General features: G+C 39.0%; 1 protein-coding gene across 3 annotated transcripts in view; it reads right to left on the minus strand.

The window, feature by feature from the left end:
• The window catches only part of RERE (arginine-glutamic acid dipeptide repeats), a 422,365-nt gene that overhangs the window by 163,854 nt on the left and 234,448 nt on the right, over positions 1-24,063 (minus strand). For all 3 annotated transcript variants that reach the window (XM_059138457.1, XM_059138460.1, XM_059138459.1), the window contains 2 exons: positions 3,585-3,690; positions 1,899-1,995 (listed from right to left, as the gene is read on the minus strand). In XM_059138457.1, the coding sequence (XP_058994440.1) occupies positions 1,899-1,995; positions 3,585-3,690 (203 nt within the window). The remainder of the gene's footprint in view (positions 1-1,898; positions 1,996-3,584; positions 3,691-24,063) is intronic.

Genomic DNA, 24,063 nt, shown 5'->3' on the forward strand with positions numbered 1-24,063 from the left:
ATAAAATGACTCCACGAATCTGAAGAGCCACTAATAGTTAAATATATTCATTTTAAGCAAATACATCAAAACATGTTAAATAACCAGAGTTATGTCTCACATACTTATTTGTTTTAACTTCCACTCTACATTGCTTAAAATCATGAACCTCAACCAATGAAACAAAACAGAAACAGGAGGGGGAAAGCATATAGCAAGTTAGGAAAGAATGCTAGGATCAAGACACTTGTCTTCACAAACAATTTAATGGCTCCATCCATCCATCCATCCATCCTTCCATTAACTTGCTTTGTTCAGCATTTAAGTTTAATACTGGAAAGTCACTGCTAGTGGGAATTTTGGAAGACATTTATACAACACCACAGGAATTCTCTATATTTATCTGGAAGTCCTGTAAGAGGCCAAATCTAACCACACACACCCCTTCCCATAGAGCAGGGATTGGCCCATGGCCATTTTTATACAGCCCAGAACCAACAATAGTTTTTATATTTTAAATGGCTAAAGAGGGGCGCCTGGGTGGCTAAGTCCATTAAGCGGCTGCCTTCGGCTCAGGTTATGATCCCAGGGTCCTGGGATAGAGTCCCCCATCAGGCTCCTTGCTCTGCAGGGAGCCTGCTTCTCCCTCTGCCTCTGCCTGCCACTCTGCCTGCCTGTACTCTCTATCTCTAACAAATAAATAAAAATTTTTTAAAAAGCCTAAAGAAAGAAATTTTTTAAAAGGTGGGGGGAGGTAGTATCTCCTGACATGTGGAAATTAAATGAAATTCAAACTTTAGTGTCCATAAGTAAAGTTTTATGCATAGGTGACCTCATTTATTTACACGTTTCCTCTGACGTCTGTGCTACAGTGGCTGAGCAGAGCGGCTACACAATGGGGACCATATGAAAGAGGACCTGGCCCAAATCATCTACCCAAACCTGCCCTAAAAGTTACTACTAATCTGCCTTGAAATAACTGGCTTTAGCTCGGTAGCTTTACAGAAGAAACTCCAGATGGTTTTACTGAATACCATATGAGTAATAGAGAAACTATTTTATCTCATTATAGTTAAGCTAAAAGCAAGCAAATCCCTATGACTTTTTTTTCCAACTATATTCTTTAAAAAAGAAAAGTAGTCTTCCACCACTTTGTTCTTTCTGGTTGGAAAAGAGTTACATGAATATTACTTGTTTTACTTCCCCTACTACTTAAGAAGCCCAAAGTCTTCCACTTACATACAAAATAAACCAGAATATAGATCTCAGTGTTCTTTTCCTGAAAAGGACAGAAAATACCATAAAGTTCAAAAGCAGTGGCTTATAGCCACTTTTTCACGTAATTGCCTAATCCTAACATGTAATACTACCTCCTTATTCAGAATAAAATCTTCAATATATTCTCCCTAACTCAAAGCCTTTTGGTAGGAAATTTTTCATACATACAAAACATCAGAAGAATAGGTCCACTCCTATAAAACTTGCCTAGACTCCCAAGTACATGTTGCCATACTTGGGTCACCCATTTCTCTATCTTTTCTAGTAGAAGTTAACTGATTCTTTAAAAAATAATCTGCAGACCATCATTACACTCCATCCTAAATACTTTAGCAACCAGTGGCAGGATACTAGTTTTCAACACCAGCATACTAACAAGGAAACAGAGTACAGAACTACAGAGAAGGTATAAAAAAAACTTTTTTAAGTTGTTTTCCCCCACTCAGATGAATGAAAATACAGGTAACCTCTCAAATGCCAATAATCCACAAAGTTAACCCTGGCGTGTGAGCTTACTGAGACCGTAAGAGTAGCCTGGTTAATATCCTGATTATCGAAAGTGATTAGGATAGCTTAGAATCTCTACCTCCCGTGCTCGAGGACTGCTCCTTTGCAGGAAAGACCATGGCTCTGGCACTTACCTAAGGGCAGCAGCATGGTATGTGTCAACGTAATCAGAAATGAAGAGCTCTCGGTTCTTAATAACTGGGTCTGTAATGACAAGTTCTCTTCCAGAGTCTGTCAAAATAATTAATTAAGAAGATATTAAAATTGAGCCTCCAAAAACAATTAGGAAAATTTTTGCAAAATCTTTCTTTCAGGTTCACCTGCCACTACACAAAGTACAATAAATAACCAGGTCTGGTTAGGAGGAATAATAACAGGAACAAAGGATCCTGTTGGGTATGTTTTACATACTTTACTAAGTCCCCACACTTTGCTGAAATGCATTAAGCAATTAATGAAAAAAAGTGGGGGGAAGGGAGAAAAAACAACCATCACATTTTAACAAACTTTTAAACTATGGAACTATTTAGTGATCCTTCCATTTTAATTTCTTATTGCTATATATTCCAGGATGGAGTGAAATCCCACTGTTTCTGTTGAAAAAAATAACCAAGTTACTACTTTTAATTAGGAACCATAATTTAACTGTTTTAACAGGAATTTTTATAGTTTCAAGGAAGGAAAAAACTAGTGAGTTATAAAAGAACTTCACTTTGGGGGCTCCTGAGTGGCTCAGTCAGTTAAGCATCTGCCTTTGGCTCAGATCATGATCCCAGGGTCTGGGATAAAGCTCTGCATCTGGGTCCCTGCTCAGTGGGAGGCCTGCTTCTCTCTCCCTCTGCCATTCCTCCTCCTTGTGTTCTCTCGCTCTCTATTTCTCAAATAAATTAATAAATCTTTGAAAAAGTTAAAAAAAAAAAAAACCTGAACATCATTCTTCAAAACGGTGTTTGATTACTGCTTTGTTGACTCAAAACCTATCACCAAAAGCAGTGTGGAAAAGTACAGACACAAGGGCCAACCAAGCTGGATCCCAGCCTGGCTGGGACCACTTAGAAGACGTGTCACCTGGCAAGTCCTTGAGCATCTCTACCTTGCTTTCCTCACCTGAAAGTGGGCAGTGAGTGACAAACTCTAACTCACTTTGATTAATGGGTAACAAATGTGTATCAGCTAACATGAAGCCCAGCACTGCTCAGAAGAATCAATAAAAATGCACAATTATACATCTGAACAAATGCAATACACATTTTATATGCATATCTCATGTGCCAATAAAATTATTAGGTAGAAACTACAATGCCAGAGGAAGAGAAAATAAAAGATGCTCCGAACTACCTTCCTGATTATTCTGAAAGTCAAGATGCAAACTAAATTCCAAACCACTCAGAAAAGCCATGCTTTCAAAACTGAAGTTCACAGTCCTGAATGCAGAAGTGCAATCACACAGATTATTGAAAAGGAAAAAAGAAATAAAATGTAACCTTCATGTTTGAAGTATTATTATCTCATCATCAGGGGAGAAAAAGCAACTTAAAAAATGAAATTACTGTTACTTCCAAAAGAGACCTCTCTCCACTCCAAGTTTAAGGGGAAGATGTTATTGGCACATCTCTGTGGTTGTTTGTTTTTTTCTTTAATGCAAAATAATGAAAGAACTCAGCAAAAGTAAATAAATAAATATTCCAGTAATGTCCTCAGTTGTGAAAAGCTTTTTCAGAGACAATTTTTCATAGTGGTTATCTCCATTTAGTGAATGTCTTTAGAAACAGCCTTGTCCAAAGCTAAGAAAATGTAAAATCAAACTAGGACTTATTTACCATTTTCATTATGCCGATCCTGAACCAAATGCTGGTACACAGAATCTGGAACTTCAGACTGGCGGTAGTACCATTTGACGTTCATGAGTAGATGGTCCCTCTTACTCTGAAAAGGAAAATCTAACAGCATTAGGAACAGGATTCCGGGTGCCCAGAGGTATACACCATACCCATGATCAAAAGCCCCTGTAAACAGGTGGAGAGGCAGATAGGGAGAACTCACAATTACCACCAGGACCACAAAAATACATAAGTCAATGAAGAAGTCAAAGGTGTTTTTAACCCCAGCCAGAGCACCCTCTAATCCTGTCGCTCAAAACACTTATTCCAAGAAACCAAAGGAAACCAAACATGAACCTATACATCTCCTGAGTTTGATTAACTAATTCATTCAATATTGTGTTATTTAGCATTAACTATACAAAACTACATGAACACATCCTTCTATCTGAATTCTTAATCATTTTGCTAAAAATTTGTAAATTTTGTCAGCACAGTGTCCAGGCCATTTAAAGGGCAATAAATTAGAAAAAACTTACCCTGCAAGGCGTGGCACAAAGTTGTCTCTCCAAGGTGTCCCAATCTCCCACACTGAACTACATCCCCCTCCCCGGTTCGGCCACCTGACTTGCAGGAACTGCTATGCAGCCAACTAACACATCAACTGTGGGCCGTGGTAAAGGTACCAGCAGTCCATGGAGCAGGGACCCTATCTTATTTATCTTTGAATTTCCAGAGAATGGATCAACTTGTCCATAAATATGTATGAATAATAGAGTTTTATGATGATCAGGGGCCCCTAAGAGTCTGTGGGACACTGAGCCATGTTATCCCCAAAAGTTAATTTTGTTCCTGGTTCATTCAAAGATTAAAGGAGGAAATGATGTCTACTTGAAGACTATGGGTCTACAGCCTGAGGGAGAATGTCTCTGTGCACCTGGTTGTGAAAGAGCTGAACACGGCAGTGTACTAAGGCTTCCCAAGGCTTCATAAAATAATTCATAACCCAGGTGAGGGCCTTAAGACACCTCCCCAAGGTGAATGCAGTATCATTCCTCTTAGCAGTGTCTACCTTCTCATCACAAGTCAGAGGTGAGTCAGAAATGAAACAGAAGTAAAATTCAAGACACATCTCAGGTTTATGAAGGAGATGACCAAGTCTAAAATATGTCAAAGGAGTCTTCTTTAATAAAGTAAGATGCTTTCTGCTTAAATGAGAGGTATGTATATGGTCTTTACTAAAAGGCCAGAAAGGCTTCCCCCAAAAAACCAACAAAAACCTTCACTAAAATATTTAAGCCATTTAAGCTACTAGAAACAAAGAACCGCCAAAAGTCCTGATGAACTCCCATGTGAAGAAGTGCTAATCTACAGCGAGTTATCACCAACACCAGGGTTCATACTTTATAATTAAAAACTGTGTCAAGCACACAGGCCTACAGAAACAGGGCATCACTACTGGTTTGAATAAAACAGACTGTACACAAAGAATAAACCTACTTAATGGATACATGCTAGTTTGTATCCACTTTGCTCTTTTCTATTCTATGCTGTTTATACTAAAGGTGGGAAACGAGGATGAATCAGTGTTACATAAAAAGAATAAACGTTCCATGCCAAGACTTTACACACAAGAGTAATTACTCCCTGCAGAGGATTATGAAGGAGATAACATCCAACCTGGGGTGGGGGCGAGAGATGGGAAAGATTCCAACAGATTCTTTCTAGGCAAAGGAGACCTGAAGAAGACACAAAGCTGGAGTAAAGAGGGAGGAAGCACAAGACATCCCCACAGTCCGTGTGCATGCGGGACAGGAAAGTGTTCTGCATGGTACAGAGCAGAGTTAGTGGGTTTTCCTCTGGACAAGTGGGGCTCTCGATCTCTACTGCTGACCAAATACACAGGCCGTGAGGGACAACACACCAGCTCATGAGAAAGCAGCTAAAAGACTAGCTTCCCTCCAAGGCAGAGTGATAAACAGCGCCGCCAGGATGAGGCAAACCAGGGGGAGGGGCGGAAGCTGTCTGGAGGTCAAAGAATAAACTGGCCAAAGTTAATGCGCTGTCCTACATGAGGTTCTCACCTTCAGCATTGCTAACATTTGGTCCAGATGAGTCTATCGTGGGGGCCTACCCTGTGCACTGCTGGATGCTTTGCAGCATTCCTGGCCTCCGACCACTAAATGCTAGGGCACCCCTCCCTCACTGAGACAACCAAAGAAATGTCTCCACACATAGTCAAATGCTCCCTGAGGGGAAAAAATTACTCCCCTCCCCCGACCCCAGTTGAAAGCCAATGGTCTAACAGTTTAGTTTCCTCTTTAAGGAAAGCTGAACCAGAATGGTGAGAATAAAACCTGGTTCAAGTACTACCAGAAGAGAACATGGAATGTAGGTAAGAGCCCGGTGAAGTCTGCCAAAAGTTGGATTTGAACCCCCTCTTCACCACCTCCTAGATACAGGATGGGAGGCATGTTAATAAGATATTCTGAGACTCCCCTTTTCTGTAAAACGGGAATACTGAAACCTACCTAACAGATGACTGGAAGAAGAAGAAAGATGGAAAAGGGTCCAGAACTGAGTAGGCACTCAATTTTCTGTTAGTAGGTGACCATAACCGGTGCTTCACAGAAAAATGTCAAGAACTTTGCTGAGAATCACAAGAGTTATTTCTAATGAGAACAGGAGATGACAGGGATCTGCAGTCCCTTAACTACTAATGGACGCCTCAATGCTCGCAGTAATGAACGACTTAACAAGGCTCAAAGGAGTTCAGATCTACCAGCAGTCTTAGCAACCATGTTCTGAAATCTATATTTCCATGTATTTCTTTAACATACCTAAGATGTCTGAAAACCTGAGGGACAACAGAAATAAGCTTTAAAACGTACCTTAATTAGCAACTATACAATGTCTATGTTTCAGAACCAAGCCAGCAATTCTGGCTACCCTTTGAGGTTTAATACCTATGTTAACTTCCGACCCTCATAATGATCACACACATGCACAAAACTACTGCTCTGGTTATCTGTACCTAGATTCGTAACTCCTAATACCAGAGGCAGTTAACACAGTTGAAAGCCTATTGGCTATCTTAATGCAGTACTACCTAATCACCAGAGAGCGGCAGCATTGCACTAAAAAAAAAAAAAAAAAAAGCCTCCAGACTTTTAATTCCTAATACAACAGAACAAAAGGTAGATTCAAAGTAAACAAAAGTTTTGAACAAACGTTAAGTAGCTGTACCAGATATAAGCTTCTTAAACAGGCCTGTAAGTTAAAGATTAAACATCTATAAAAGGAAGTAGTGTGCTGTTTCAGAGAGTACTAGACTAAAATTAAATAATCTAGCCTTCTAGTCCTGTCTGTAATCACTAGTCAGCTGGGGAAAACCTTAGTAGAGTCTCCTGGCCATCTGACAAATGAAGGGGAGAACTTTATTTCTAGGATCACATTTCATTTTATATGCTTATATCTAGATTTCTTCCCCAGACAAAACCAGTAGATAAAGTGGGGTTGGGAAGAGCCCCTCCTGTTTTCTCTACATCAACATAATGGCATCAGCTAACATTACCATCCTAAAGAGGTTTGACAAATAATTAAAATGCCATCTTTCCCCAGAGCTGCTGGGCAGTGAAGAACAGCAAAAGGGAAGAGAGCAGCGCACCCGCCACTACCAGTCAACGCTCCCAAAGCTGCCTCAGAAACAGATGCTACCCAGTATTAACCACAGGGTATCTCCGAGTTCTTCCCGCTATTCATTAGACAAAGACGGCTGCTCAGAACCACAGAAAACCAAAAATAAAAGTTAGCTTAGAGATCATCTGATTTAGCCCAAACCACCTAAGTATGAATCAAGGTTTTGCAAGTTGATTTGGGCAGATGACTTCTCCAAGTCTCACTTCTCTCCAACATAAAATGAGGGGAAGTAACAGCTGCTACCACACGTAGTCGTGAGGGTTAAGTAAATGAACATGAGTAGAGTGAACTGGCTCTCAATAAAGTGCTCGCTATCACTACCATTGTTTTGCCAATGCAGACAGGAATGAAGCTACACAAAGTTTACTTAAATATTTTGCTTTTCCACAGACTGAAATTGAAGCTGGTAAGAGCAACATAAAAATAAATCACGTAGCAAAGGGAGGGGGGAGAATCTCCACTTCTGCAACAATCTGGGCAGCAGATCAAGCATTTTTAACAAACAGGCCTCATTACCAACTAGTGATGAACTGTACAATTTCATAAAGGTCAAAGCGGTTATAAATGATACATTTTAACAGAATGTTGGATGAAGAGGGAAGTGGTGAGAAGCTTCACCTGTGAAGGCACCCTGGGGTATATTTCTGGGTACAGAGAAGAGGCCACGGAGAAGTAAATAATTTCCCACCATTTTGTCTTAGAGAGAGAGCTCTAACTGACTGACCGATTGTACAGGGAGCAGGAAGCACCAGCTCTAAGAAAAAACACCACACTTAGGAACGTGTCCAATGTGCTGTACAGTAAGGTTTCCCAGGATGACTGTGTAAACAAGGAGAGCAGCTGATTCTGGATTAAATTAATGGATTCTTCCCCATCATTGGCCTGGATTTCTCTGAAAAAAGGGACGTTATGTAAATCCAAGGAAATAATTTAACTGAGGACAAAACCCACCTCTACTTGGGTTTAGAAAAGCCTAATGTAGGGTGCCTGGGAACAGAATAGGAGGTTTTGTAGAGCCAATGAATATCAGACAATGGGTTGAAAAGTAATGCACTAAAAAGTCAGAACTGAAATTAAACATTCAGGATGAGGTAACTGACAAAGGTAGACCAGGAGAAACAGGAAGCTGCTTGTTTGCAGGGACTGGTTCATTTTATCAGCAGCACAGAATGTGACCATCCCAAATAAACATTAAGATCTAAGGTCAAGAAGTAAATTTCCCTTCCTAGAGATCTTTCATGATTATTAATAAAGTACTTCCATTGATTAAATAGCCAATCTGAATCTTTCTAGGACCAGTCTTGATATCACCTGAAAAAATATTTTAATTCAATATTTTTTTAAAAAATGAAGTATAGAGGGGTGTGGTCATACATGACCAACAGGACAAATGCATAGATTGTTTTATACAATATGAAGGAGGACCCCAATGCAGGATGGGAACAACAATAATTTTAAATTCACCTGCATTATATAGGAAAGACTTTCTTTATCCCATCAATCACCTATCAGCTCCTGGTAGATATCATCTGGGCTCCGAAAGCCCTCCAAACAAGTCCCACTATCTCTCCACCATTATCAAATATGACAGAGGATCAGGCCAAAGACAACAAAACAAGATATAAAGATGGATACCATCACATTAAAAACTTGGCAAACTCAAAACAATCTGCTAGAGGTAATAATTGGGGAACTTCCTTCAAAAAAATTGTTTTTTAAAGATTTTAATTATTTATTTGACAGAAATCACAAGTAGGCAGAGAATCAGGGAGGGGGGAGAAGGGGGAGCAGGCTCCCTGCCAAGCAGAGACCCAATGCGGGGCTTGATCCCAGAACCCTGGGATCATGACCTAATCTGAAGGCAGAGGCTTAACCTACTGAGACACCCAGGCGCCCCTTCCTTCAAATTTTTAACTGCTCAGTTCTTGAGAGCTTGCATTTTGAATAATGGAAAATCTAGATTCAGAGTCAGATGAAATCAGACCAAAATTCTTATTTTCGAAAGCCAAAATAGCGAATCAAGTTTTTTCCAGAAACTTGGGGAAAAGAAGTTTATTTGTATAATAGATGGTTTAAGAAAATACCTTTTGAAGAAACTTTTCATGCATTTCCACAATGTGGCGATAAGGTTGAGTTATATGAAGGGCACCTGGGTGGCTCAGTCGTTAAGAATTTGCCTTAGGCTCAGGTGATGACCCGGGTGTCCTGGGACAAGAGTCCTGCACGGGGCTCCCAGCTAAGCAGGAAGCCTGCTTCTCCCTTGCCCCCTCTCTCTTTCTCCCTGTCACTCTCAAATACATAAAGTCTTTTTTTTAAAAAGTTATATGAATATTAAAGGTTTACTGTATATTTCAGATATATCTACACAAACTGAAGGGGTGTTAGGACACCAAGCTGGGGCGAAGGGGGATGCAGTCATGACCCGCCAGAGACAAAATATCCGCTTTTTCAGTGTTCCACACATTCAGTTTAAAGGGGGGGCGGGGGACAATTAAAAAGAATAATAATAATATAGTAACAATAATAATGAAGTTGAAAGTGGTATTCCAATCCTGCTGGGTCCACCTTCACCTGCAAAGACATGCTTATTGGGAAGACTGCCCTCAAAAGACCTTGGGGACACAGTCTTACTGGCTCCAATATTTCTGACTCTGAGGGAAGGGAGAAGGGGCAGACAATGTGGTCAGGGCCTACTATTTATTGGCATTTCCAAATGGACATAACCTGGGACTATAAAGGAGTCTACTCAGAACTAGCATAATGAAAACTCTCTTTAAAGATAAATAGAGGAAGGGCACCTGGGTGGCTCAGTGAGTTAAGGCCTCTGCCTTCGGCTCAGGTCATGATCTCAGGGTCCTGGGATCGAGCCCCACATCGGGCTCTCTGCCCAGCGGGGAGCCTGCTTCCTCCTCTCTCTCTGCCTGCCTCTCTGCCTACTTGTGATCTCTGTCTGTCAAATAAATAAATAAAATCTTAAAAATAAATAAATAGAGGAAAGAAACCGAGAGACAGAACATATCCATTTGACTAAGGTGTGAACTGGCTGCAGGCACCAGAATCAAGGTTACAAGCTCATTTTCCAAACCCACGGCACCTCACTCCAAAAGAATGTTTCAGGAGATAGCATCAGCATCTAGATCCTGTAAGAGGATTTAAACCACCTTGTATCAGATGAATCAGGTGAAGCAAGCAGGTGGTTCTCTGGGAGTGAAGATGAATTTTACAGTGTTTACAACCGAGCTGTGCAAGTAACTGTTTACATATAAATCCCCAGAAAGATGATGCAACCAAAAGTGTACTGAAACCTATGCTCTAATGATCAGAAAGCATTTCTAAAAATCAGTTTTTTTGATGATGTCTTATTTATTAAACTTCTGTCTTTAGGTTAATTATTTTTACAGTTTTTTTTTTAAAGATATTATTTATTTATTTGACACAAGTAGGCAGAGAGGCAGGTGGGGGCGGGGAGCAGGCTCCCCGCTGAGCAGAGAGCCCGATGCCGGACTCGATCCCAGGACTCTGGGATCTTGACCTGAGCCGAAGGCAGCGGCTTAACCCACTGAGCCACCCAAGTGCCCCTATTTTTACAGTTTAATCTGGACAAAAGTCAGTCGATATTTTGGTAGGACCAAAAAGGTACATGAAAATGAAATCATCTGCCACCTACTAACTATGGAATCCAAGTTTATTAAGGCATTTTCTGTCTATCTAGGATTACACTGTATAGAAACAATACAATTTTTGAGACAACAGATTCCTTTATTTGAAGTGGAGAGACCAAAACTGAGCACAGGTGCCACCTGGAAAGACTCCTACTTCTTGGCCTCCCTTGTAAGATAGCAGGCAGGGTTGGCAGGTGGTGTCCACTTTCCTTGTCTTCTTAGACTAAATAACAAGTTCATGTGATATACACATGAGTAAGCTACACTTAAAGGGAAACTCTGTACACTGGGAGAGATATACCAAACTACCAGGCATTCCTGTCATTTCCCACATGTATACGTATATTATCGTGACAAATACTAAATGTCAGATTCAGGATTTAAAAGGTCTCAAGTGGGATGTCTGGGTGGCTCAAGTCGGTTAAGCCCCTGCCTTCAGCTCAGGTCATGATCCCAGGGTCCTGGGATCGAGTCCCACATCAGGCTCCTTGCTCAGCAGGGAGCCTGCTTCTCTGCCTCTGCCTGCCACTCTGCCTGATTGTGCGCACACGCGCTCACTCACTCTCTCTCACTCTCTCTCTCTGACAAATAAATAAAATCTTAAAAAAAAATAAAAATAAATAAAAGGTCTCAAGTTTGGGTTGACAGGATCAAGTTAGGAAGATGAAATTTCACAGATATATTGTGACTCTATAGTTAAATCATCAACATCTACTGTCCAAACCAAAATAAATTCCTTACTAAAAGCCAGTATTCTTTCTAGTAGCTATGGTTTTATCAGATAAATTTATAATCACAAATTTTCTATCTGGCTCCAAATATTTCCCCCACAATGGAGGAAAAAACAGCTATTCACAGGCAGCACTTTAAGAAACTGCCAAATTGCCTTTAATCCATACTAAATGGAATTAAACAATCTGGTGAATTTCTTTTTTAAAAAGTCAAGCTGATATAAAATTTGACATCTTTCCAATACTTTGGTTGTTCTCTGTTGATGGTTGTGACGGCAGCAGTGATGCTACTCACTTCTTCTACATGACCTAGCCAGGAAAAGTTGGAGAGCTCTATCACAAACCAACAGTTTCAGATGGCGTAGTGGTGAAAAGGAAGTCATAGGAAGAGGGGTTAAAACCTGGGATTTTTATAGGTTTCCAAATTTCTCTGGAAGTTTCACAAATGAAACAAATGATCACTTTAATTTTTTTTTTTTAAAGATTTTATTTATTTACTTGAGAGAGAGACAGTGAGAGAGAGCATGAATGAGGAGAAGGTCAGAGAGAGAAGCAGACTCCCCATGGAGCTGGGAGTCCGATGTGGGACTCGATCCCGGGACTCCAGGATCATGATCTGAGCCGAAGGCAGTCGTCCAACCAACTGAGCCACCCAGGCGTCCCTGATCACTTTAATTTTTAAACAAAAATTACTAACATGATTAAAGGCACATCACACAGATTTTGTTATTAGAAACAGATGCTAAAATATCTTGAAAAGAGTTCACTGAGTCAACAAATGTTTTATAGAAGTGGTTCTCAAACTCATTAGACTACTCTCTTCAAAACTACTGAGGCATTCAAAGAACTTTTGTTTATGTGGACTATATCTTATCAATATTTACTATATTGGAAAATAAAAATTAAAATTTTTCAAGGTATTTTTTACTAAATCATTTAACAATAATAACCTAACTATATGTTAAAATTGGGGCACCTGGGTGGCTCAGTCATTAAGTGTCTGCCTTCGGCTCAGGTCATAATTTCAGGGTCCTGGGATCGAGCCCCATGTTGGGCTCCCTACTCAGCAGGAAGCCTGCTTCTCCCTCTCACATTCCCCCCGCTTGTGCTTCCTCTCTTGCTCACTCTGTCAAATAAATAAAATCTTTTTAAAAAAATTTAAAAATAACAGGGACACCTGGGTGGTTCAGTGGTTTAAGCCTCTGCCTTCAGCGCAGGTCATGATCCCAGGGTCCTGGGATTGAGCCCCACATTGGGCTCTTTGCTCAGGGGAGCCTGCCTCCCCCTGCCTCTCTGCCTACTTGTGATCTCTGTCTGTCAAATAAATAAATAAATAATCTTTTTTAAAACATTAAAAATAACAAAATTTAAAACAAAATTTAGGAAACAAGTAATACATACATTTCTCTTTTTTTTTTTTTTTTAAGATTTTTTTATTGTGGTTGCTGAGAAAATGTTGAATTTGGCAGGGAGAGCAGGAAGTACTGGAGGGTGGCTAGAAGAGGCTGCAGGTTAATAGCAGTAACTGGTCAGTGCTTTAAGAGGTTAATGGTAATGGCGTTCTGTAGGTAGGATTTTCTTTTTTTTAAAGATTTTACTTATTTATTTGACAGACAGAGATCACAAGTAGGCAGAGAGGCAGGCGGAGGGCAGGGGGGGGGGAGCAGGCTCCCCGCTGAGCAGAGAGCCCCACGCAGGGCTCAATCCCAGGACTCTGGGATCATGACCCAAGCCGAAGGCAGAGGCTTAACCCACTGAGCCACCTAGGAGCCCCAATACATACATTTTCTTATGTATGGCTTAAGATAACAGATTCTCATATCAGATAGTTACATTCAATCTACTGAAAAATTACACATCATTTAGCCCTTATAAAACTCCACTCTATACTCCTGAAAGGAGAATGAAAAAGGCAAATGATATCTTCGCATAATTATGCAAACAGTCTCACCCTGCCTGCCCATGGAGTAAATCTGAGAAGAGGTGCTCTCTGGAATGAAATGAACAAGCTATAGAAAGTCCCAGATGCCCTCGTTTTTGATGCTAGTAGTTTATACCATGGAAGTAAGTAATCATGCTCCCCAAACAGAACCATGAATGGAGATTTGAAAGCACGCATTCATTTAGAAGTAAGATACTTATTAAGAATAGGTGATTAGGGGAGGGGGTGTGTGGTGCCTGGGTGGATCAGTGGGTTCAGAGTCTGCCTTCAGCTCAGTTCATAATCCCAGGGTCCTGGGATTGAGCCCCACATCAGGCTCCTTAGAGAGGAAGTCTGCTTCTCCCTCTACTCCTGCTTGTACTCTCTCTGTGTCAAACAAATCAAATCTAATTAACATTTTTTTCAAAATAAAAAAAAATGAATAGAAGATTGGGGGTGCCTGGGTGACTCAGTAAGTTACATGGTTAAGCATCTGCCTTCAGTTCAGGTCATGATCCCAGAGTCCTGGGCTCAAGCCCCACATTGGGCTCCCTGTTCAGTGGGGAGTCTGCTTCTCCCTCTCCCTCTGTCCCCACCCCCTACTCACCGGCTTGTGCTCTCAAATAAATAAATAAATTCTTTAAAAAATAATAGAAGACTATTTATTATTTATGCAATCAGTCATTCCAATAGTGAGCAGGAAGTTAAACTCTTGTTTAAAGGGAAGAAAATCTAGATAAGAAGGTTGTCATTTCAGTTTAAAGTAATTTTCTTCCTAAAATTTGAGCTCGGGGCACTTGGGTGGCTCAGCTGGTTAATCATCTGCCTTTGGCTCAGGTCATGATCCCAGGGTCCTGTTCAGCAGGGAACCTGCTTCTCCCTCTCCCCAGCCCCTCCACTCATGCTCTATCTATCTCTAAAAAATAAGTAAAATCTTTAAAAAAGAAAAAGTAAAATTTGAGCTCATTATATCAAGAATATTTAAAACTTGATTCAAACAAGAATGCATAAATCTACACTTTAAAAAAAACTGTACTTTAAAACAATGGTGAGCCTATAAGAGTTGAAAGTGTGCAAGTATAAAATCGTGGCCCCAATAACTTCATGCAGCCATCCAAAATTCCAGGCAAGTCTGTGACCATTTCAAAAGTGGTGCTGCTTCCTACCCCAGGAAAGTAGCACCATGAAACACTAAATTTTTAATAAAGAAAAATGAAGGACTTTCAGCTTACAGTACTATATCAAAAGCATCAGTTTTTATAAAGATGGACATGCTTATTTTATGTGACTCCAGCAATATTCCTTTCTAGGTAATAACCTTTTAGTACCTTTGCTTTCTGAATTAAAGTGCAAAACTATAGAGCTGGTAATGCAGCAAAATACCTTTTAGCAACACAAAGATGTTTAGAATTAAGTATTTGTACTTTCAAAGAGCACTGATATAGGCTTAGAAATCACCATCGATGTAAATAAAGTCAGCCTGTATAATAACAGGAAAACAGTTACAGCTGGCAAACATTTCCAACTTGCAAATATACAAATTCAAACAGTCTGGTTAAAAAAAAGAAAAAATCAGTAGGAACCCGGAGAATTTGTTTTGCTAGTTCATTTGACGTGAACTTGTCTGTCTTGTCTTAAACATCTTATTCTTCTCTCCTTTTGATTTAAACCTAAACAAAGACTAACCTTTAATACCTGTTAGTCTATTTATAACTGTTCCATCTACAACCATTTTTCTAATACAAACATGCCTTGATAGTTTATCTCAGTCCACATGCCAGACAACAAAGGCCCACTGGTCTGTTGGAGAGGAGAAATGGAAAGCAGGAAATGAGAAGGGTTAGTTAATCCCCAGATAATCCATCAGTGTAGTCAAGTGTGAGCTAAACTGAGGAAATGCTACTCCAAAAAAAAAACAACAAAAAAAAAACCACAACACACACACACAAAACACAAGAGAGAAAAAAATCAAAGAACACATGACCCGAGAGCCACAGTTCATTTTAAAATAGTTTAATTTCGGTGAAAAAGATTCCCCATCACATTCAACCACTAACACAATATATATAAATGTTAGTTTCCTTTAATTAAGACATTTTTCTTTAAAATCCTCATCCTCTATCCTTTTTGAGGAACGAGTTTTAACTTCTGGGTTTTGTTTTACTGTTTGGGTTTGGTTCATCTTTTTTTTTCTAAATCAGCTTTATTGAGGCATAATTTATACACAATAAAATTAACATATTTACAGTTTCAATTAGTTTTATAACCATCACCACCATCAAGATAGGGAATGTTTCCATTACCACAAAAAGACTACCTTCTTTTAGAAGTGATGAATCTGCGATGTTAAAAAAGCTTTGCACCAGTGAAAGCTATAAAAGAAACATCCTAATCTAAATTCCTTCCTCCATCTCAAGTCAGACGGAAGTGAATACGAGAGAAACAACTCTGAGTTGGCTATGATGTTTTCCCCTAATTATTGTTGAAGACTACTACAAACAACAATCCCAAACTCTTTAAAATCAAATAATTTACTAGATAAAAGTTCTGGGCTGAGACATTATATGGTCTCCTAAAATTTCCAGAACATAGATAGCGGTTATAGTGATCATAGTTACAATAATAAAGGAAAATAATTTCAAATTAGTTTTATAGTATACTTTCCTCAAATCATGTAACCAATATTTAATGAGCTTCTATGAGACATTGCTTCTATCAGACATTGCTCAAGAGACCGACAATGAGGATTCACAAGAGATTAACAAAGTCCCAGGCTTGATAGAGCTTATGTTACAATGGAGACCCTTTGCAACCCTTCCACCCTTAAAAACAAGGTCAAAAAAATGAATGGTTAAATGTTTTAAACAAAGCCACGAGCAATGAAACCTACCATTCAGTAACCATACACCCCTAAGCAAGTAATTTTTTATACGATACGTAGTCTTTTGGGGTATTATTTTCCCTAAAACTAGCAGTCTTCCCAAAGGCACCTGAGGATGGCAGGAAAACATCTACTATATGACTTGACTGCTTCATATAGACAGAGAAGGGTCTAAATAACCTTGCCAAATCCATACACCAATTTCTCCATCCACACGAACACTAAAACCCAAGCGTATATGTCTCTGTCTCTCAGCTAAAGCTGAGCTTTGTTCATAAGAACACCCAAAGGTTCTTCTATCTTCTTTATTATTTTCCTTTTGAAGACTTTATTATGAAACACTTCACAGGCAGTAGGTTTAAACATAATGTACTATGTATGAAACTTATTTTAAGGAATAAAACATTACCAAACCCGAAGAAGCTTCCTGTACCGTCCACTTAGACATGGTTCTCTTGCTCCCCCTAGAGGGAACCACTACCTTGAATTTACTGTTGTTCATTCCTGTACACTCCTTTATGCTTCTACTTCATACACATACGGCACTAAAAACATAACAGAGTTTTTTAGTTTTTACACTTTCATAAATGACACTGTACTCTGACTTCTGCAATCTGTTTATTCAGCATTACACTTCTGTGAGTCACCGATTCCCTAGTTCATTCATTCTAAGTAAAATAGATTACCTCCATGCACAAGACCAGAATTTGCTCGTAAATTTTCCTGATAAATTGTGAACTCTTATTCATGTCTGTGCAAGTTTACCTAAGGCACAGGAAACTTTTTTTGTTGAAGTAAACAATACCCCAACATCGGGCTCAAACTCAGGACACCAAGACCAAGAGCTGCATGCTCTGCCAACTGACCCACGCAGGCACCCCTGAAACTCTTCAATTCAAATGACCTAAATTACGCTGAACATTTGACGCCACAGCTAAATGTTCAAACTTATCAGTATAACGCTGTTCGTAATGTTCTTCTGATATCTTACTAATAATGCCTATAGGATCTGTAATATTATTCCATTTTTATTCTTTGTATTGGTAACTTGCTGTCTTTATTCTTCCTTTTCTTTATTATCTTTATAGGAATTTAAGTTTTATCAGTCACTTCAAAGGAACAACTTTTGAAATTGGTGATTATCTTCCTTCATTTCCTTATTAATTCAGTAATTTGCATGCTTGTCTTCATTATTCCCTTTCTTTTTTTGGGTTTCATCTTAAGTTCTTTTTAAAATTTCTTAATACAGATACCTAGACTATTGATTTTATTCAACCTTTCTTACATTCCTATATATATATTTAAAGCTAAAAACTTACCTGTGGGTTTAGCTTTAGCTATAACCTACAATTGTGATATGTCATAATTTCAATAATCGTTCAAGTAAAATATTTTCTAATTTTCACTGTGATTTCTTATTTAAGCCTTAAAAATGTATCACTATATTCCACACATTTGTGGATTTTCTAGGTAGTCATTTTGGTTTTGATTCTTAATTCCACTGTGGTCAGAGAATGTTTTCTATGACTGCACTCCTCTGAAATATGTTAAGACCTGCTTTAAGATCTAACACAATCACTTCTGATTAATATCTCATATGGACTTGAGAAGAATGTGTATCCTTCAGTCACTGGGTATAGTGTTGTTTATTAGAATTAGCTCATATTTTTAAATTGTATTGCTCAATAGTCTATTTTCTTACTGATTTGTAATATACTTATTTGCTCAATTACTGAAGGAGATATGTTAAAATCTAATTGTCCAAATATTCATTAACAGTTTAAGATCAACTGCAGTATATCTATACAACGCAATATTACGCAATGAAAATAAACTACTGCCACACAAAAAAACATGGATGAATCTCATAACCAATATGCATGGCCAAAAAAACTAGACACAGAAGTATGACAGCACATGAAGTTCAAAGGCAGGCAGGTCTAAACTATGATGGTAGAGCTCACAGCAGTGGTTATCATGAGGTAGTGTCTGGGAAAGGGCAGGAAGGTAGTTTCTGGAGTGCTTACAGCATTTCTTCCGTTCCCTCCCTTTCTTTCTCTCTTTCTTTCAAGAGAAGGGAAAGGTGGGGAGAAGAAGAGAGAATTTCAAGCAAGCCCCATGCTTGCGTGGAGCCAGACACAGGATCTCACAACCCTGAGATCACGCCCTGAACCAAAAAGCAAGAGTCAAGACACTTAACCAACAGAGCTACCCAGGCACCCTGGCATTTTATTTCTTGATATGAGTACTAGTGAATAGAACTCTACACATATTATGAACACATACAATGTATAGTTAATTCCCTGAACTGTATGTACAATTTTAACTTTTATTCTTTCATATATATATATTAGCCTTAAATGAAATTTTTTTAATTTTAAAAATTAGAATCAAATTCACAAAAACTAAAATGTACACACATTAATACATTTCAGGAAAGATACAAGAAATTGGTAACAATCGCTGCCTCTAAGGAGGAGAAGTCTGGAACAATTTATTATACCCGAAGGAAGATGCTCAAAGAATGACAGGGACATGTGAAAGACACACAAGAAACTATCCAGAAAAGGCTCCCACTGGCTGAATCTGAAACAATTTGAAAATCAAAATATAAAATGATAATAATGTATTATAACCCACTGAATAAAACAGGAAACCATACATCCAGGCTGATATAAATATAAATGAATAAACTGAACAATTACTGAGGATCAAGGTATTTTCATAGTCACAAAGCACCTTTTCACAAAATACCCACCAATTACAAAGGATAAAAAGTAACTTTAAAGCAAAGAAGCCTGGTAGACCCAACTTTAATCAAGTAATCAGAGTGAACACCAATAACGGAACAAATTGAATAATGCCTGCAATGAGATGCAATGAGCAGATCCTTCATCTGAATCTAGTAACAAGGGAGCACCATACAAACATGAATGGGGGAACATTCTACAAAACCACCTGCCTGTAAATTTTCAAAAGGTCAAGGTCATGAAAGTCAAGGAAACACTGAAGAACTGTTCCAAATTTTGCAAAGGACTACAGAAACATGACTACTAGATGTAACACAAAATGAACAACTACCTAAACAGGCATGGGGTTTCAGTAACAATGTACTGAGGCTGGTTTTGACAGCTGATTGTTGAACTGTTCGTTATGTAAGAAAATATGTCCTTTGTAAGAAACACACGCTCAAGTGTCAGGGGTTCATGGAGCATAACTTGATGACATTCTCAAATGACTCAAGGAAAAAGAGGTTTTTTAATATTGTACTTGCAACTTTTCTGTATGATTGGGATTGGTTAGATTAAAGACTAGGGAAATATTTAGTTCCAATTTAAAGGTACATCGTCACAAGCAGCAGTCACTGAAAACCATTCTAATCAATCAGATTCACAGCTGGGTGTGATGTGTAAGAATGAAACGATGAGAAATAACTGTACAGAATAATGCAGCCACTCTCAGTTATGAATTATTTTTCAGGAATTCAGTCTACGATAAAGATGGCACTGCAAAATAGGAGAGAAAGATAAGCTGTTTGATAATTCTGTTGAGAGTGGTGGGAGGTCATCTAGAAAAAAAATTAAGTTGCATCCATACCTTAGACTCTATGCCAAAATAAATTCCAAAATATTAGGACAAAGACTAAAATGTGAAAAATAAAACCATAAGGAGAAAAATACAAATTAAAGTCACATCAAGAATATATGCTCAAACTGGCAAATATCTAAACTGGTAACACCCTGCTAGCCAGACTGTGAGGAGACAGACTCTCATGTACTTCCTACACAAATATAAACTGGCACAGCCCTTACGGAGGGCAACGGGGAAATACATATCAGAATTAAAATATCTTCCATCACCTGTTTCCCCAGAAATACTACTGATTGCAATCTAGTCTAAACATACATTTGCATATGCACAAAATAACAGGAACAAACAAGTTTATTTAACATAAGCAATGTCCATTAATCCTCAATAAGGGGACTAACTAAATTATGGAACACGCACACAAGGGAGAACCAAACAGATACACATGATTTTAAGGGAGCAGGGAATGGAGAACATTCTGTATACTGATATGAAAAGATCTCCAACATATATTCTTAAGGGCAAGCTACACTATAGTGTGCATGATGTGACAGCTGTTGTATTTGCTTATGTGTGCACAGAGGCTCCTGGGAAGAATACATATGGAATATAATAATAATGATTATCTGCATGGGGTGAAGTGTGAAGAATTTAGGCAAATAAAAGCCCTGGGACAGGAGGTAGACTCTTCAGTACACCTTTTAATACTTTCTGATTTCTGAATCATGTAAACATATTACCTAAGCAAATACAACTTTTTTTTAAGTCACAGATTATTTTGTTTATGTCACAGGCTTTTCTCTCTCCTCTCTCTCTCTCTCTCTGCCCACCCTGGCGTGTTTCTGTGGCTCTCTTTTCCATGTCACTAGCTTTCCCTGGATGACAGACGATGTCTAATTGAGTTAGAATACGCACCAAACAGGCTGCTAGAAAACAAAATGAACAGGAACAAGCCTAGTAGTTAATTACAGCTGTTCATGCCAACAGTCACGTGCCCAATGGCTTACACTTAGATTCTAAGAATGTTAAGGCAAATAAATATAAAGCAGTCATACATGTTCTCAACTGCTTGTAGAAGAAAGTCACATACTCCTTTTGCCCTCCGTGCATACCATACCATCCTTATGCAGGTCACACTGTTTGCTGAATTTAAAAAGACACAGGGTCTTTAAATATAAAATCCAAAGAGTCTCCAATTGAATATAAGATGTTTCACTCAGTGCTGGTTATAAAACCAGCCTTGAAATGAAGGAGAGAACCACTAACTCCTGCTCATCCTATAATAGACCATCATGGCTGTATACACACTTACACAGGGTAGACAGATGTCATTAATAAGATGTAACTGAAACCTCCCCTGAAAGAAAGCAATGACCACTATTTCTTATTGTAATATTTTTTGCCTATGTTTGCTATTTCCGCAAACTCCTCTTTGATTACAGATCATGTCTTTCCAAGAAGACTACTTGGCTACAAGCTGCTGACAAAGTATTGATGGCTGTCCTCCTTACACACAGCCTTATTAGCATTTCTATTGCTGCCAGGCACACGCTGGCATTATCAATCACACACACTCACTGTCCTGAACAATAACCAGTTACCTAACAACTACGGGTATTACAATGTTTTGAACTAATCTTTGAATATACACTCTGGTAATTAAATTCCATTAGAGTTTCTACCTTTAAACCAAAACGCAGCACACTGAAACCAGGTACCATCCACAGCGCCCTCGCATTTGCCATGAAATGTCACTTATATTACATAGTTCACATCCAATTACTGAACACAACCAGTGAGAGCATCTATCACTTACATTAAAACAAGCAGAATCCAGCAGTGGGGCTGTCGGAAGCCATCACATGGCTTAAATGGATTTCTCACCTTTCAAATATCAAGGGGTCCTCTTTCCCAGAACATCTCACTAAGGGGTTGGCCTTTTAACAAAGAGAGCTACCCAAGTTGAAAGAAACATTCAAAAGGCAGGACATGTTGCAAAGCCCAGCTCAGAGCTGGAGACATCTGCCCCTTGTGTTAAAATACAAAATAGTAAAAAGATCTTTTATATGAAAAATAAATACACATAAAAAGGGAGCTTTTGTCAAGGCTACTAATAAAGCAGCAAAGTTATATTAATACCTACAGAGTCCTTGTTTTTGGCCAGTGTCCCACAGAAATCAGGGAGGCCTCCTGGCCAGAAGATCTATTAATTTCCCAGTTTTTAAGAACAAAGAAACCTTTCCTGAAAGTCTTTGCGTGGAGCCAAAGCTAAGCCAGCCACCAAGCACAACGCCATGCTCCCCTGTGTTGCTCTGTTATTCACATAACGTCACCCAAGATTAGTGCAAGCTAAAGACCAGATCTGTGCAATTACGCATTCAAGCTCCTATCAGCAATGATGATCTCTAAAACAAGAATCAAGATAACTTCCCTAATCTTCTGAGGTCAGAAAAGCTTTTATTGTCAGAAGAAAAACATTAGGAGCCGACTCCTGACAATTAACACATAATATAGCCACCACTTACCTATTAACAATATTACCATATTCTGACATTTGGGGGAGGAAATCACTACAGAGGGAATTGCAGGAAATCATTTCCTAGCTCTACCAAGTTATGTCAGATAGGCTCAGAAGAGAAACTGTCAGAGTTCTAATTGGCAGTAAATAATTACTAGGACATAAAATGAATCAATGCCTGAGAAAATTTAATCTGATCATATGGAGGAAGAGACAGCGGAACGAACTGCCCAGGGAATTTAGACAGACTACTGCCTCTTTGCATTTATACAGGAATCAATACGTGGTAACTACACCTTAAATCAGGCTCCAGAACAATGGTTCTTAAACTCTGCTGAGATGGTCTCTCTTCCCCAAAAGAAGGTGCATACAATGCAACCTATTACATAAAATGTCTGAACGCCCAGAGGCCCCAGTGTAAGAGCCACTGTAACACTTGCTTACGTACTGTTTGTACCCCTATCGAGCACCCCAAGAGAACCCAAGATCCACAAGGGCAGCAATATCATCAGTTTTGTTCCTTGCTGTTCCCTGGAACAAACCACGGTCTGCTCGTGGCAGAACTTCAACTAAGAGGAATGAATGAGTGACTGAATGATTTCGATAAAAACACAAATTGATGATATAACTAACCCCAAGCAACAAAACATTAAATTGCCCTAGACTAGAAAGACAACTTCCAAAACAAAATTTGAAAACCTTCACTGCACCCTAGACTCAGTGAATAATGTGATACTTCCATGTACGAACTAAAGCCGGCTCCTCACCCACCCACCCATTTCACACCGAATAGGGAGAAAAGGTCTTCTAGTACCATCTTATCAACATGAAGTCCTAACCCTCTAAGCAAATTAGCAAGGATACTAAGGATAGGTTAACCCTAGGCAATTCATGGAACATGACCTGCTCCAGCAAAGCTAGTTTTAAATAAACAGTAACTTAAAATGAATCACAATTTCTAAACAAAAATATTTTTAGGTTTTCCATTTGTGTGTATTATGTGTGAATCTGTCAATCTATGATACCACATAAATCCAGATTACCTACTGTGCAAAAATCCATTACTGTGCCTACGTTATATAGTAGAAGCAAAGAAACAATAACCACTGTTATTCATTATAAGCAGAAAATATCAGAACTGTACCCTAGTCCCCCTTCCCCCAAAGGGTTATAAATGGAATTTTAATGTACTTTTAGTTGATCCGACCATGATACTCCAGTATGTAATCTATATCTTGATATACCTTTATACCGTACAGATATGAAATAGCCAGAATTAGGTAAGAAAGGGGAAACACGGGGCGCCTGGGTGGCTCAGTGGGTTAAGCCCCTGCCTTCGGCTCAGGTCATGATCTCAGAGTCCTGGGATTGAGCCCCACATTGGGCTCTCTGCTCAGCAGGGAGCCTGCCTCCCCCTCTCTGCCTGCCTCTCTGTCTACTTGTGATCTCTCTGTCAAATAAATAAATAAAACCTTTTAA

Source organism: Mustela lutreola, chromosome 10 (genome assembly GCF_030435805.1).
Source record: "Mustela lutreola isolate mMusLut2 chromosome 10, mMusLut2.pri, whole genome shotgun sequence".
In the NCBI taxonomy this organism is placed as follows: Eukaryota; Metazoa; Chordata; class Mammalia; order Carnivora; family Mustelidae; genus Mustela; species Mustela lutreola.